We start from the raw sequence: 16,570 nt of genomic DNA on the forward strand, positions 1-16,570 counted from the left end.
ATAAAAGCTTGTATATGTTATGCTTTAATGTGCTTCTCATGATTGCCTGCTTCATTTGATTTAAATTTTCATTTAAACACTCATTTTTGCTTCTAATTTATTCATTTTTCTATATTTCTTTTCTCATTTCTTTTGCATGCAAGGCTTTTTGTTTCTTTTATGGACTGCAGTGTAAGCAAACCCATCCAACCAACTCTACTTCTGGAACCACTTTATCTACGGATTTAGAATGTGGCAAATTAATTCGAGAGGAGAGAGGGATTCGGACACAGTCCTCAGTTCATACCGTGTAATCAGTTAAAAGGGAAAAAAAAAAAAAAAAAGGTGTTCCCAGAAGAAATTGTTTCTCCTACTTGGTGTTGTCAGTGCTATCTGTATCTACGAAGCATAGTCATAATTCTGTATCCCTTTAAGATAGGAAAATTCAGGTACTCTAGATGTTAAATTCAATGCACTGGAAATAGATGTACATTGTGTGTTGAAGCAGGGCATAATTGAGGCATATAGACTCCAAGACGTGTGTATACAGAGGAATCTGCGGTAGCATCAAGTTGTCTTAGTTCTGTCTTCATGCATTAAAAATAAGCAACTATTTCCTCACGAAAAAGTAGATTCAGACGTTAAACAGTGCAAAACATGAAAACAAAATCCTAATTTTATGAACTATTTTTCATCTTGTGAACCTTTTTTTTCCCTGTTTCCTTCTCCCTATCTGAAAGGTTCTGTAGATCCACACACTTTCAAACAACCCGAAGCCCTATCTTTTCATTATAATTCCAGAACAATGTTAAGTTTTAATTCAAATTCACTTCACTATTTAAAATATATTATTTAGACAAAAACTCAAAGATGTCTTAGATTTTAAAGATTTAAAACAATGTGATCCAGAAAAGGAAAAGGAAACTTCAAATCTCTGGTGTCACAGAAGAGTATGAGCTGCGTGGAACCTCCCTCAGGAAGGCACACATGGGCGAGAATCATTCCTGGGTAGGAGCTCATTAACATCGAACTCTCCAGTAACACGTACTTGTACAGCTCAACAACTATCAGTAGGTTCAGAAAGATAGTGCGTTCAGAGTCTCTAAGGAACTGTGAGGTGTTTTGTTGTTGTTGCTCAAGCTGTATGTTATTTCTTGCAAGCCTCAAGCAAGGTCCTCAGCTAGGAATTAATGCTCAGCATCTTCTATTTTCCACTCACTTTATCCTCTCTCTTTGCACTGATGAACATCTTTTTACAAGATGTTATTTCATTCCCTTCCCACTCCACCAGGATAGAGTGGTTGTTCGTGGAGCAATCTTTTCTGAGCACTGGAACTTTCACACTCATTTGTCTGGCTGCTTTGCCATTATCCATTCATTCCCAGTGCACTGGGCAGAAGGGCAAGGAGGAGAAAATAGAGGAAAGAATTTCCATGCACATTAGTTACAGATCTCTGTGGATTTATTTTTCACCCACACTCAAAGTGCTGTAAATAATTCCTCCTCTAACTCAGCTTGGTGACATAGGAAGCCAACTGCATATTTAATTTGTTCTGATGGAGGATGTCTGCCGTTCCTCTGGGCTTGTTTCCTCTTTACAGTGAGCAGGGGAATTGAAGAGACCTTTCATCTTCCCCCAAAATGGGAGCAGTTGTTCTTTGTTTTCATTAATGGGATCACCTTTTGACATAGGAAGGGAGCCCCCACCCCAAAACCGTATTGCTCAGAGGTAGAAATATGCCATCTGTGCAGTCATGTAACATTTTGCCTTCTCTTTGCTTATCTTTAAATGGGCCCCAGTTTTTGAATCACAAGTCTCTCTAGTCAACTCTATATGTCTCCACTAAAGCATGATCAGGAAAGTTGACTCTTGCCCTGATTGCTTCTCAGTCTTGCTTTCTTCTTTAAATAAACGTATTTTTAAGAAAATACTTGTAAATTACACTAACATTTACTTACTGTTGTTACTGAAGTGAAAGCAACATACTGTTTGCCCTAGTTCAGAGTTCATATTTTTATACTCAACAGAATCAGATATTGGGTTAAATATTATATTATTTAGATTCATAATTCATTGGTCCTGTAAATAGAAATTACAAAAGTTTATATTCCCAAGGACTATCTAATAAACCAAAAATGGTAAATGGGTGATTGATGAAGTATAGATGATCAGGGTTGACAATGACAAAACTTCAGTTTCTATAGCCACTATCCTTTAAAAGCATAATTCAGAGGTTCAGATAAAGAAATGATCCCTTCCAAAAATTAATACTTGTGTACTCCTTTAAGCTGTATGCTACCGAATTCTGATACGTATACATTACTTTACGACTTTCAAAATTTTTTCACATATGGCATTACATTTAATTCTTTCAACAATTTTATTTCACCTTTACTAACAGAAATAGGTATCAGAGTCAGAGACCTGGAGTCCTACACATTTGAAACAGAAGAGAATTTTCTAAATCAGCCGTACTTAGGTTCAAGTTCTAGTACAGCCTCTGTTTAGTGAGTATAGACAAGTGACTGCATTTCAAAGTCTTGGTTTCTTAATATGTAATACGTCCTAGGATGCAGTGTCTAGGTCATAAAGTTGTGCGAAGGAGTATTTTTCAAACTAGGTTCCACTGACAGGTGTTAGTCAAATAAGATTTTCATGATCCACTAACCCATGGAGTTATATGCTAAATGTTCCTTTATTGAATGCCATCTCAGTGTAGGTAATATGTTACCTATGATGCATTTAGAATTTTCAACAAGATGAAGAAATATCTAGCATTTCCCAAACTTGTTGGATCACAGAATCTTTTTTTCCCCAAAGCATCTTGACAGACCAGAGTTTACAGATCGTACTCCAAGAAATGTTGGTGCAATGGGTCTCTTATACAACATGCTTTATACCATGCCTGGCATGTACTTGCCATTCAATAAATAATAGTACTTATGATTTGAGGTAATTTTTTAACTTCTCGGAGCCTCAGTCCTAGGACTTCATTTGTCAAATGAAGATAATACATTAATTTATAGAGGGGGTGCCAAAAAATATATACAAGTGGACACTTTGGTCAACACTGCTCAAGCAGTAGTTTGCCATAATCAGAAGCGTCTGGATGCTGATCGTAACCACTTTGAGCGCCTCGTATGATTGCAGAAGTCAAACGTGACTTGTATTCATCTTTTGTTATCAGTATACATTGAGTATTACAATTTTAATACAGTTTTCCTTTCTTAAAATGTGTATACATTTTTTTGGAACCCCCAGTATTTGCTGTGAGAATTAAATGAAATAATATAATGGCATAGAAAATGAAATCATTTATAAAGTCCTGTTAATAAATATCGGTTAATAGGTGTTAGGTCCTTATAGAGAAATTAAGTGTTGCTCTCTGGCACACGGGCAGCAAGTACAGTTTATCATGCACCTTAAAACAAAGTCAGTTTGGAAAACATGTTTTCTAATTTAGAGGTTCAAACTGTCTCTAAGACCACTTTTCCTCACACAAGCAACAAAAATTAATGGCAAGTTCATTGCACCCAAGAGGACGAAATTGGCAATACATGACAACCTAAAGTGGAAGTTCTGAACCTCATCTCTAGGAATATTAACTTAAATAGTCTGGAATGGAAGCAGAACAGTAGCAGTTGTTAAACTACTCAGTTGATTCTAGTGTGCTGTAGCGATCCAAAGCAGACTCTTATGTGTATAATTGGCACTAGATAAGCCTTTGCTGTTTATTGATTGATTCTCTCGGTAGGACAACTAATTCTAATCAAGATAAGCAACATATATTCAGCATTCGATATGCAATACAGCCTTTGAAGGGAAAAGTCAGGAACAAACTGTGCACCTCTTGGAGACAGACATTTTACTGTATTCAACTGATAATCTTCATGTCTCATTATAAATGCTAGGCCTACTCAAAATGATCAAGCAGATGGTTTACTTCTCTCTCTGTGCCCTCCTCCTCCCTTCAGGAACTTCAATTTATTTCAGAAACCGAGGTTCCTTAACCTCTCCTCTTTCTCTTTTTATACATGATCTCAGATAACCAATTCTTGTCATCAAGTAAATGACCACTAAGTGACACCACCAGGGGCCATTGCATTTTGAGTAAAATTTAGATTTAAAAAAAAAAAAGGCTTGAACATGAAAAAAATATTCAAACTCTCTATTTTTACATCACTAGTTCTCAGATTTTGGTGTACCTCAAAAATCACCTGGGCAAAATTATGTAAAATATGGACCTACCTCCAGAGATTCCGCCTCAGTGAATATAGTCCAGGAACTGGCATTTTTTAACAAAAGCTGAAAGTGAATGCTTAAAACTCATTGCGCACATCAGATGTTCATAAAAATTTGATTGAATAAGCAGTTTTCTCCAAAATTAGGTCATGTACATGAGTTTTCATTAAGATTTTCCAATACAAAGGGTGTTTTTTTTAAAATAGCTTTTCTTACATGAGTTGTTTTTGGGTTTTTTCCCCCAACAATCCTACATACAGTTGTGATATTTAAAAGCAGTTGTTAAGTAAGAGTTCTCTTTACAACTATCCACTGCATTTTGACTTCAAATTTGGTGGTAAGAGTGGGTTTTTATTAACACTGGCAGGTTGTCTTGTAGCTTATATGTTGAGAAGTATTGTTTAGAGTGAGGAAGAGAGCAGAGAGGTATGAAAACAATGCACAAGTGTATCAACACCTTGTAGCACGTAATGTTGTCAAATTTGTTTCCTAACAAGCCTGTCTATAAGCTAATGCAATAAGAGAAAAAATAAAGGTCATTCTGTTTTAGATTAAAATCATGAATTGAATTATTTTAGAGTTCTTCCAGGAAAATTGGAACCCCCCAAGGAATACATGGTGGGTAGAGATTACGCCCTTAGGAAAATCATTTGCATGATATGATTATAAACCCATCTAAGGAAAATTATTTGCAAACACCACACTGCCTTTGCCTAGTATTATGTTTTAGATGAGCCATCTGTGGTAAGGCAGCAAAACAATGAATCTCGATTAGTTTCCAAGCCCATGAGCCTTATACTGTAAAGGTCTACTTCCCAGGAAGCAATTTAAAAGTGGCCTGAACAGCCCTGAAAGGCAAAAGGAAAGCAAAGCATTCTTAGTTCTTTTACTATTTTTCGTATATCTAACTGAGCCAAACGGCATTATTAATTAACTTTTACAGATAATGAAAAATTTCTGCTTGGTGCTGCAGTTTTAACTTTAGGAACCATCTTATTAGGCTTTTCACAGTTATGAAACTTTATGTCCAGATGCACAAGCATATTAAAAACGTTTCTGCTCTCCAAATCCTCTCCATAGAGACAGATCTCACAGAAAATGGGATTCTCCTTTAAATTTTCCAAGACATTCTATTTGCAAAGATAAGGGCTTTCTTGTGATAGAAAACCATCTTTACAGATGGGCTGTGTGCGTTCACACCCTACAGAATCTGAGCTTTGTAGGTGGCAGCCCAAATAGGGCTAATTGTCCCAACTCTACAACATGTTTCCATGTCACAATGTAGACATCCAGATACACACAAAAATAATGAGCTAGACCAGAGTAATGTAATGAAGTTACTGTAGTTCCTTCTTTCATTTAAAACTTGTTAATTCAGCTTGACCAGCACTTTCTTTCTGCCCAATTTTTCAATTGAAGAAGAGTTTCAAACTTAAATATTCAGATTTTTCAAGTTCACAAAAGAATGTTGCCTTGATCACATGGTCTTTACCAACTATAATTGCTACGAAATGCCCACCCTAAATTGGTATTGATCTTTCCTCAGTGTCCTTTGGCACAGTACCCAGTGTTTCTAAGTTCCTTCAGCTTCATTTCTTCCGGAGTTTGATCACCTTGTTTAACAAGTTATTTGCATAAGTCTCTTTTAATCAGGTGATTTCTCTAAGTGTGCAAAGAGGCTTTCCTTTGCCTGGAAACCCAAACATTCATCAATTAACAAAGAGTCCAGGAAATAATTAACATCCATTTACAAGTATCTTTTCCAATGTACAAGTTGGCACTGTCTTATAAACCTGACAAATGCTGAAAGATGTCTGTGGCCCATTGGAAAGGTGATTTGGTAATCACAAACCAAGAATTCAGGTGCCTGTGCTAAATGTCTGTGTGTCTGGGTAAATCATTGCACAGCCCTCATTCTTACCACTTTTCTCATCTGTAGAATGAGAGGGTTGCATTTAAAATTCTCTTCCAACTATGGTATCTTTAAAGTCTAGTAAAAAACTGAAAGAAAACTATAGAAGCAATGCAGAAAAAAAAAAAAAAGCTTGGGGATATATATATATATATATATATATATATATATATATATAATAAGCATATAAAATATATTTTTATAAATATATATGTAATCCCCAAGGTTTTTGTTTTTGGCATGAATTTTCTACTAGACATTCAAAATTTATATAAATATATGTATTTAATAAGATTGTGCAGTTATCTTAGACATGTTAAATCCTTATTTAAGTAAAGAGAATTAGCTTTCCTTGCTAGTACTTCAGCGTGGAATGGAGTGCTCCAGACATAGAAAAAAAACAGCCATTATGACATCAAAGAATAAGAGAGTTCCCATCCAATTAATCATAAGCAAATCATTACAAAGATCATGAAGGTTATAGAAATAGAATCATTCTTAACTTTAATAAGCTTCCAGACTAGATAAATAAAATTTTAAAAATTAAAACCAAGGCATGTTACCTAAGAAGCTATTTGGAGCTATAGAACTTGTTCATTCTCAGTCACAACCCAGAAAGTAGGAGATCAGCAGGGCTGGAGTGCACAGGAAAGGCTTTATTCTGTAAGAACATAAGTAATTCTGCTAAAGAGACAAAGGAAGACAAAGGAAAAGGATGATGTGCTTTTATATTCCATTGCTTTAACCCCACCTTTCTCCATCATCAAGCATCAAGGTTTTTATATGTACTACTTCCAAGCTAGAGATGAGTCAGACTCTTAGCTTTTGAGTTTTAAGTTGACTTTACAGATTTGTAGCATAGACAAAAATCTTAAAAATCATGGCTTTCAACCTTAAGATCCAGGTGTTTTGTAGAATACGTTAGTTGTTTCAATTCAGAAAGTTTATCTAATTAGCAAGAGCCAAACCCAAAGGACCAACGCTGGGAAAATACATATTATAGTGTTTTCCTACCTCATTTTCCTATCCCTGACCAGTTTTTAACCACTAGGGATGAAAGACAAAATTGGAGGGAAGTCATTAGAGCTTAGATGCTACCCAAATACCTGAGAGGACGTCATGATCGTCCCTGAGACAAATCCCAACTGGGAGGGACAGGAAAATAGAAACTTCCGGAAAGTTCAGGGAGTCCAGAGCAGAAAATGCTATTCTTAAGCTTACAGAGTGTAGTCCAGGAGATGGCAAGACTTGTAGAAAAGTCTTACATCCAACCCTCTCGTGAATGGTAGAACAACCATGTGTAGGCAGTGAGCCTATGAGCATCTTCATAGAGTCCTGCTCAACCCCACAGCTTCCCAGGGGACATATCTATAAACCCCTGGCCCTTCCCAATCAAGAGCCTTGTGGAAGGGCTGAGAGAACCAGTAGACTGAAAGACTTGAGATAGGAGTGGAAAAGACTAAATGTGTGGACTTCGTGTGGAGACATGATGGGACCATAGGCATCTCAAAGGACACGGCAGACATAGACAGCAGTACCCATGTCCTAGTAGGATATCACACCACAGTAAAAGTCAAAAGGACAGAGGGCAGCCATGGACCAGCTGCTTCCACTATCACCAATGCCTCAACCCTCTAAAACCTCTTCTAAGCCCAGATGCCCCTGAGAAAGAAGAGAAGGGAGGTGGGGCGATACCTGCATTAACTGAGCCATAAACCAAAAGAAAATTTAGTTGTAAATCAAAAGTGAGTTACCTTAGTTGACAAGATCTACTAGCAGATGGGGACCTCTAAGCTAAGGTGATAGCTTGAGTTCATAGCTTGAGAAAAATGTATACTTACTACATGTCGGCATAAGTTGGTACCCCAAAGGACTCTACATGTAGTACACACATACACTGTGGACAATTAAAACATCATGTTAGGATCAATTTACCTTGAGGCCAGGGCCATTTTCTGTATGAGAAGGGGCATGCAGATAATTTCTTGTAAGTTTATTTTTATGGCCCTGCCAGCCTCTAAGTTGCTGAAAAGACCAGACCTGCTTCTCCATGAGGTGAGAAAAAGCCATTCCCCATAATATCATCTCAGACCTTCAGCTAAGAGCCCTGGTCATACACACGTGAGGCAAGTGTGTTGGCTCCAAGCTTGCAAACAGGACTGAGAGAGACTTAGGAGATATAGAGGAGCCAGAAAGAAGCCAGGTGATAGAGAAAAAAGTCACATTGGCCTCTGACGATGACTCCAGAGAGGAGAAAGGCACTGTGGGTACTTTGGATTAGTAGGCAAAACCACATTTTTGCCACTTTTAAGCAAGGAGAGCTGCTCACCTCCAGATACGTGAGGCCCACCTGAAGCAGAAGCAGTTCTCTGCTCTGTGGCGTGGGGACCACTTTGCAGCCTCCACTCCCTTCTGTGCCCTTTATTGGGGAGGGAAGTTTCAGCTGTTTTTGAGCACCATTCAGAGGCCATGGGAGCCTCAAAAGACAGTGTCCAGAAGGCCTGATGGTGGGCTCTGATGATATTTCTCCTCTCTAGTGACTGCTTCCTCCGAGAGTCTGGGACACAGAGTGGGCACAATTTCTCTGTGTTCCCAGGTCTCCACATGTTTGCCTTATTCCACCCCATGGGAATTTAATTTCAGAAGGTGCAGGCAAGGGCCCTTCTCAAGTATTCCTCAACAGGTAGGCTCTCCCATCACCTGGTTGGACATTTTCCCTTGAAAGCAGACAGAACAGTCCTATCTTCACCCCCACCACCAATCCTAAATGCTTTTTCAATTCAAAGTACCTTCTTTTTCCTTCTTTCAAACACCTGGCTACCATAATTATTAGCTTCAAAGTCTGCAGCAGCTTCTGTAGATCCACAGAAGTCTATTTAAGAACTCAAAGCTGCAAATTTGACTCTTTCTTTCTTTCTATGTCATCTCTACCCTAAGGGCAATGTATATAAAAGCTCTTGCATCAACTTTAAAAGTGGGAAAAAGGATTGAGTTTCAGAAGAATTGGAAAAAGCACATGGATTAATACCAAAATGTTACATTGCCTCAGTGTTAACCTCACTTTTCAAAGATTTCTGTGAAATTATCCCTAACATTAGAGGAGAATGAACATATACATTCCTTTACCCCAAGAGGTTGGGGGTATAGCCAGCCCTGGGCAGTCACCCTCAAGGTGGAAACTTTCTTTAAGAATTCTTAAAAATAAATTATACACACACATACACACACACACACACACACACACACACACACACAAACACACAACACACACATCATTCTCCAATATACTTACATTTATTTTAATGGAATAAAAAATTTTCTAATGAAATCGTTAAATAAAGAAGCACCAAAGAAAGATGATCCTTGTGTATCCAATGTCATCAAGTAACCCTCTGTCCCTCAGAGGTATATCTTTATGGTTTGAAGGAGCTCAGGTGGGAAAACCAGGAATTCTAGGGCATGCATTCATGCAAAGAATTAGAAGCTTAAATCTAGGACCTCAGAGGGCAAAGATGGTGGCACTGCTCCAGGTGTGGGAGCGAAGATGAAATAGAGAAGAGAGGTAAAGGGACATAGAGATGGTGAGAACATGACATTAAAGGGAGCGAGGAAGAATGAGTTAGTGGAGTCAATGTGTTACAGCCAAAGGGAAGACAGTGCTGTAGTGAGCAGTCAATTATGGAGAGCCAGATTAAAGCATCAAAGGTACAGGCAAACGGGCAGGCAAGGGATGGCTTCTGGGTCACAGGTGGGTATAAGCGATGACCACCCTTTAAAGTCTTAGTTCAGTGTCTAGGCTTCCTCCTTCCTGAGATTTCTGGCACAGACTCAGGAGATGAGAATCAGCTTCCTCATTAGCTCTCAGGCACAATTCATCATAACCACTATTCTGGAAGCTAATATGGTGGCTGACTCTCAAGCTCTCAGATGCTTTTTTTTTTTTTTTTTTTTTTTTTTTAATTCCAAGGATGGCTGCATGAAAAATGGTCCAAGGATTATGAATGAACTCAGAAAACTGATAAAACCAGAGTAAATTGTACCCAAATCCTGAGTTTTGGAACACAAGAACTTCACCCTAAGATGGTGTACGCGTAGCTATTTCAAGAATCTCCCTCCTTCCTTCTTACATAATTAGTGGGAGATCACTGAAGCCTCACCTCTACTCTTGGATCATCAGTTATTCTGTGAAGACGTAAAACACTGGTACAGATAGGTGACCAGACTTCCCAAAGTCTTAGAAAATGCATGAATAGAATTCTTCTGTCCTTGTTCCTTGAAGTTTCCTGACTCTACACCCAAAACATTTTGAACATTCTAGTTTGCTCCTACATTATTCCCCTGAATTTAAGAATGGTTAGCTTAGGCATTCTTGTTAAAATATATATATATATATATATATATATATATATATATATATATATATATATATATATATATATATCTCTGTGAAAGACTGTCTCCACAGAAATATGGCAGTAATTTGACCAAACCAAGAAAATAATAATAGCTAGCAATAATAATCCCATTATTTCTCAGTAACCTATTCCTTGACATTCTATATTTTACTGAAAATGGTCTTTATAAAAAGACTTCAAGGCATAGCTTTTCTTAAAGTTTTACCAGGTCTATACATAAAATGAAAGATTTCACACCTATAAAATGAAAATATTATCCAAATCCTTCTGCCATATGTAACATGGGCATTTATTAGACAACGTCACAGAACTCTTCAGGTGTCTTTAAAATAAGGAGCCTAATAAAGTAGGGAGAAACTTATACAAAATGTAAGATTTGTATTATATTCATGGCTATACCAGAGCTTCTAAAAACTAGTTTGTCAGAAAATCCCTTACAGGTATGCATCCAAAGTAGTTCTCCTAAATAGACCAGTGAATGAAAGCACTGAATACATAAATGTTAAATACACATGAGAAATCAATCTAATATCCATCAATCTGATGCCAAGTTTGCAACATTATGAAAGCCAATCTCAGACAGCCTAGCCCGGGTATTTTTCAATATTTCAAATTCAAATCAAATTCTTACACAGAGCTTTTCCAACAACTTAAAAAAAAATCATTCTCCTGCCCAGATTACTTTTTTCCTGAGTTTATTTTAGGTACAAAACAAGAAGAACTTGATTAGCTTCTCCCACCCCTTCCAGGCAATGTTTGCAGTACAAGGCTGACCGTGTAAGGAGAGAAGATAATTTATGCTCAGGTTCACACTAGTACTAAGAAATCCAATATTTGGGATTAATCCAAAGGAGGTGTCACGTAGCCAGCAATTACAAAAAGAAACAAACCAGAGAGGAAGATAGTGGTAAGCAAAGGAAAGCAGGAAAAGGCAGGAAAAGGGAGGGACACATCACAGGCACCGAAGAAGTGGAGAAAAGGATGACTTTCTGCAAAATAAACAAAAAGTCTTTCTCCTTTGGAAACCAAAATAGCTAAAGTTGTACTTTAGAAGTTTCAGTGGCAATCTCTAGCAGACTAACTTCAGTTTCTCAGTTTCCTTTCTTCTATAAGAGAACACACACACACACACACACACACACACACACCCCACTTCATCTCTGGACAGTGTCAGGAACAGAATAAATGGCAGGAACATAGTTTATCAGCATAAATTCATTTATAAGTGAATTTTCCTATCAAACTTATCATCCTAGGGATTCATTGTAAACAGGTTCATAAGCACAGAGATGGTTATTTTTTTAAAATGACAAGGAACTGCAGTTCGTTTTCACTTGCTCCTGGTAGTTGAGCACCTATCCTTCATGAGCAAGACACAAGCTGTCATAAAGCCTATTACTATATAAACACTAACATGAAAAAATGCCAGACAATTAAGTTCATGAACTTCCCATTGTGTGAGCACACAGTGGGAAGTTTGCGAACTTAATTGACTGTCATTTGTAAGGTATGTGCTGGGTAAAAGAAGTAACAACAGGCATTGAAAATTCTGTTTTAAGTCTGTATAGAATCTACTTGAACTAAAACACAAATATATACAATTCATAGAAATTGGTGCATAGAAGGGCACATGATGGCTAATATGATAGAAGCTTCAACTTTTTTCACTGTTCTGCCCTTCTATTAAAAAAATGTCAGCAAGTGCCATAAACTAAAAATATTTTCAGCTATGTATAAAATATTACTTTAAAGAAAGGGAGTACTTACAACATGTCGGGCATTGGGCTAAGTGTTTTAAATATATCAGTCCAATGATCTTCACGATAGCCCCATGAAAAGGATTTTACTATCGCTTCCATTTTACAGATTAGAAAACTGAGTCCAAGAGAAAATAAACACCTTGCCCAGTATAACCCAGCTACTAAGCAGCATAGTTAAAATTTAAACTCCAGCATTCTGACACCAGGGGCCAATTCACAACTATAATTCATGATCATATATGTATATGCATGAAAAAGGTGAACCCCACCCACCAGAGAAAGGTGGGAAGCCCTAAAACGCAAGCTCTAAGGGAAATTTCCCATCTGCAAATCACTTGGAGATGCTATTGGGGTTGCCTACCCCCAATTTCCCTTCCTCTAGAGAAAGGCAGCTAGGTGAACATCATTGTATCGTATACTTTCTGATAAAAGTCGAATTTACGAATTTAAATCTTCAAGCTTAAACACAATTTTTCTGTGACTCTATGAACATGAGGGAGTTCACGAAAACCAAGTGTAGAAATAGAAGCTTTGAAAAGCTACCATAAGTTCGGTCCTTCCTGAGAAGCTCAATTTATATATGTTGTATGTCTCTTTAATTCTGAGATTTTCAAAGACAAGTTGATTAATGAATAGAAGCCCCTCCTATGTCACTCTGTACCGAGCGATGACCTTCAGCATTTCATTTCCTGTGGATATGAGAATGTGTGGTTTACTTGAGCTCAGGGCTGGTGGGGCCGTAAAGGTCATCCATCTTTCCTCGTGACTACAGGAAAAACTTGGAAGCAGAAAGGTCATTCCCAATATCTTGGTATTTTCTTTTTGACAACTGGAGACAAGGTGAGAATCAAAAAGAAATTGTAGTTTGTGACCAAAGACAGAGAAAGCAGAACACTGATAAAACTATATTTGTATTTGCTCTGATGCTGGCAGCAAGAAATAAATACTTGGGGTTAATCAAAAGAATATTGTTGTATTTTAAGGCAATATAAAATTTGGAGGAGGATGTCGTTTTCAAAGAAACATTTAAGTCACACGTGTTGTCAAGAGAAGATCTATGACTGCCTCTCTATCCAAAATAGGAAAGGAAAGATTTCAACAAGCCCTCTCCTGGTTGTGTCTCCTATATGAGCCACATGTGGAGACTCGCTTTGGTTATTTCAATGTAAAATGAAGTGAAATGTCTAAAATCAAATGTCTGACAGTTCAAATAAAACAGAAAGATATATTTCATAGAAAAAAAGAATCTCTAGAAAAAGTTCTTTATAGTGATTTAATGAAAAAAATCAACCAAGGTGTAGGAGATTTCAAGTGAAAGCACTTCAGTTTGGGGACTCAGATGGACTGACTTCAAATGTAACCTTTTCCTTTCAAGAACCATATTTCTTGGGCAAATGACTTTATATCTCCAATAGCAAATTTCCCCATCTACTATATAATGGGCATAATAACTCCTTCCTTATGAGCTTGTTGAGAGGTTTATTTGTAGAAGTGTTTGTAAAATGCTTGGCACTCTTTCCTTCCCTCCCTCCCTTCCCTCCATTTTAATGATCTTACTGAAATGTCGTGTGCAAAGCACCCTTCTTCTATTGAAATGAACTTCTGAGTAAAGGGTTACAAAAACCCCAACACAGCACTACCACAGCGACACTATAAAATATCCATTTGATCTTAGTGGCAACACATAAACTTCACATCACATAATGTTATAAAAATCATTATATTTCATTTGTGACATACTTGCTGTAACATTTTTTGAAGTGTAATTCATAGAAAACATTCCTCAATTTTTCCTTTGTGTTAAATGACACCCCTCTCAATTCACTAAAGCCACCACTTACCATTTGAAAGAAAACTAACATTATGACCTGAATTTTCATTTTTTAGTACCATAGGAAAATGGAAATGAAATTCAGATCCTATAAACACGTATGTGCAAAATAGGCAAGAAGTCACATGCTAACCACTAGTGTTTTTAGAGCTGTATATCTGGTAGGCCAATAATTTACATCTAGGATCTAAATATACATGTCTGGTTTTCAAATAAAGTAGAAAAATGAAAAATGCTACTTATTTAAACTACATCAACTTTTTTATGGAACAAATGAGCGTAAATTTTCAAAAATACATGTTGCACATTGAAATGCAAGGACCGCACTTGACTTTGCACACACACAGGACACTAGTTTCTTCCTATCAGATGCTCCCAACCTAGACAAGTCATCTAGTTGCATGCTGTCATTTAACTTTCAACCATATTCATTTTGTGAGTTTATGGTAAAGAAGTAATGCTTGCACTTCCATACACTTTACCAAACACTTTGGTTTCTCTAGCGGATGAAAGGATGTTTTAAGGGTAATCTCATCAAAAACAATGCCACTTTAGAGGAATCCTCACAAACAGGAATTTATCACTTCAAAGATCTTATCCTGGCTGGAAGAAAGGACAGCAAATTATGTTTCATTATGCCATTTATATACTGTGCATGTGAATAGATGCAGTGTAATTGTAATCGACATATACACATACATGCCATCTGCATATGTATAACATTTTATAATCACAATTCCATTTTCTTTTTGTATTATGCCATCATCTTTGCTGTGCAGTTCAGTACCATATTATTTTCATTTCAACCACAGCTGCATCATTGCTGCTGCCAGATCTCTGTTTTCTGGAGAAAATATACAATTTAAAATTGTTTTTTTTTCTTTTTTTTTTATCAGAAAGGAAAGTCATCAAGAATTAGATTTTATTTTAGGAACAAAGTAAGGTTTCATGGGAGAAAAAAACAAAGCCTTGGTGTAGAGAAGGTTTGTTCATTTTCTATAGCATTCCTGAAGTGTCCGTATGCCTTGATCAACCTCTCAATGTTTGGGTCATCTCAGTGGGGGAAATGACTTATTTTAACTCTATTTTGGTGTCTCGGCAAAGGTAAGTTGTCTATTTTGAGAGCCTACCTGGGTAGTTTTATATTATGGCTGTGAATGAAACCCCAAAATTTGCCCCGCTAACTTGTTGTTTCAGTTTCCCCAGTAGAAAAGGTGGGTGGCCAGCGGGTGGAGGAGGAGGTGTGGGAACTGGCCGGGAACTTACTTTGTGGCAGAGTTGCCTTATACCAATATCCTGTATTTATAAAAACCTAGGCAAGAGACAGATCAATGGAAGATGGAGATCGCTGGGTTAAACTGATGCTGTATTATTTCATGTTCTCCAGTGTCTCTCTTTCAATGCCATTATGGAAGAACTGGGAATCTCACTCAAAAATCAGAAAAAGTTAAAGAAAAAGTCAAGAACTAAGGGGAAATCTTCCTTCACAAGTATTCTTACTTGTCATCAGAGACGAACTCAGAGAAAAGAGACTGTGGCATGATTCAAGAAAACACCTTTCCAGGAAGAAAATAGGAAGCTTCCAGGAAGAAAAAGGATGTGTTCACCACAGGTTTTTGGGAAAAAGACTTCCTACAAGTGTGTGACATATTTCCATATATCTACATACATAACTCTGATTATGTATATAGATATAAGAAATACAAAAGTTTAAAAAACTCACATAGATATTACTTGGAAAATGACACCGATCTTTTGAAATGAATTTGTATGCTCACTTATTTTGCCTTTTCTCTTTCATCCCAATAAACTGCTGTGTGAGCTTTCTAAATAATAATAAAACAACAGGGTTGTTTTTTTTCCTAGAACATTTTCCAGTGTTGGTTTGTTCCCCATTACCTGCTTCCCTTCACACTGTTTGCTTGCCAAGTGTCCTCAGCTGTCAAGTTTGCTATTTTGGTGAACCCTCTCACCTGTTCAGACAGAAACTCATTTCTACCTGAGTTTAAAACAACAACAAAAAAATACTTTTAGTTTATTCCAAATACTTAGTTATTACAGTAAAATGAAACCATTCATCTTTGTGTTTTAAAATCTAATTTTACAAATAATTTAAACTGTACTTGGAATGTCAGTGAGTATAAGATAAAAGGATACTAAAAAGGGAAAACTCATTCAAAAAGTAAAAGTGCCCACCATATTTTGGGTAGCATTTTAGCTTCTGAGGATACCATGATGAGGAAGGCTGAGCTGGTCCTATCTCTCTTACATATTATAGTTTATAGTAAAATGAAAAAGAAAAACATTCTATTATTCGAAGCAGGATTAGCATTTCCTCAGTGCAAGTCAGAGCTGAGGGAACATGGAGGAGAAGTATTTCACCTGGGACTGAGCCAGGGAAACCGTCCTGGAGGAGACGGAGTAAACAGC

The 16,570-nt window shown here is 37.1% G+C and overlaps 1 protein-coding gene across 8 annotated transcripts in view; it reads left to right on the plus strand.

The window, feature by feature from the left end:
* Positions 1-15,985, plus strand: part of GRIK1 (glutamate ionotropic receptor kainate type subunit 1) — a 359,894-nt gene extending 343,909 nt beyond the window's left edge. For 2 of the 8 annotated variants that reach the window (XM_019729912.3, XM_019729911.3), the window contains 2 exons: positions 15,037-15,123; positions 15,528-15,985. In XM_019729912.3, the coding sequence (XP_019585471.3) occupies positions 15,037-15,123; positions 15,528-15,683 (243 nt within the window). In that variant the 3' untranslated portion in view covers positions 15,684-15,985. Of the gene's footprint in view, positions 1-143; positions 6,269-15,036; positions 15,124-15,527 lie in introns of those variants that run through there. The other 6 variants (XM_074326228.2, XM_074326232.2, XM_019729906.3 and 3 more) reach the window with 4 other exon arrangements.
* Positions 15,986-16,570: the final 585 nt, after the last annotated feature.

Source organism: Rhinolophus sinicus, chromosome 17, assembly GCF_057876585.1.
Source record: "Rhinolophus sinicus isolate RSI-liver-muscle chromosome 17, RSI-T2T, whole genome shotgun sequence".
NCBI classification, from domain to species: Eukaryota; Metazoa; Chordata; class Mammalia; order Chiroptera; family Rhinolophidae; genus Rhinolophus; species Rhinolophus sinicus.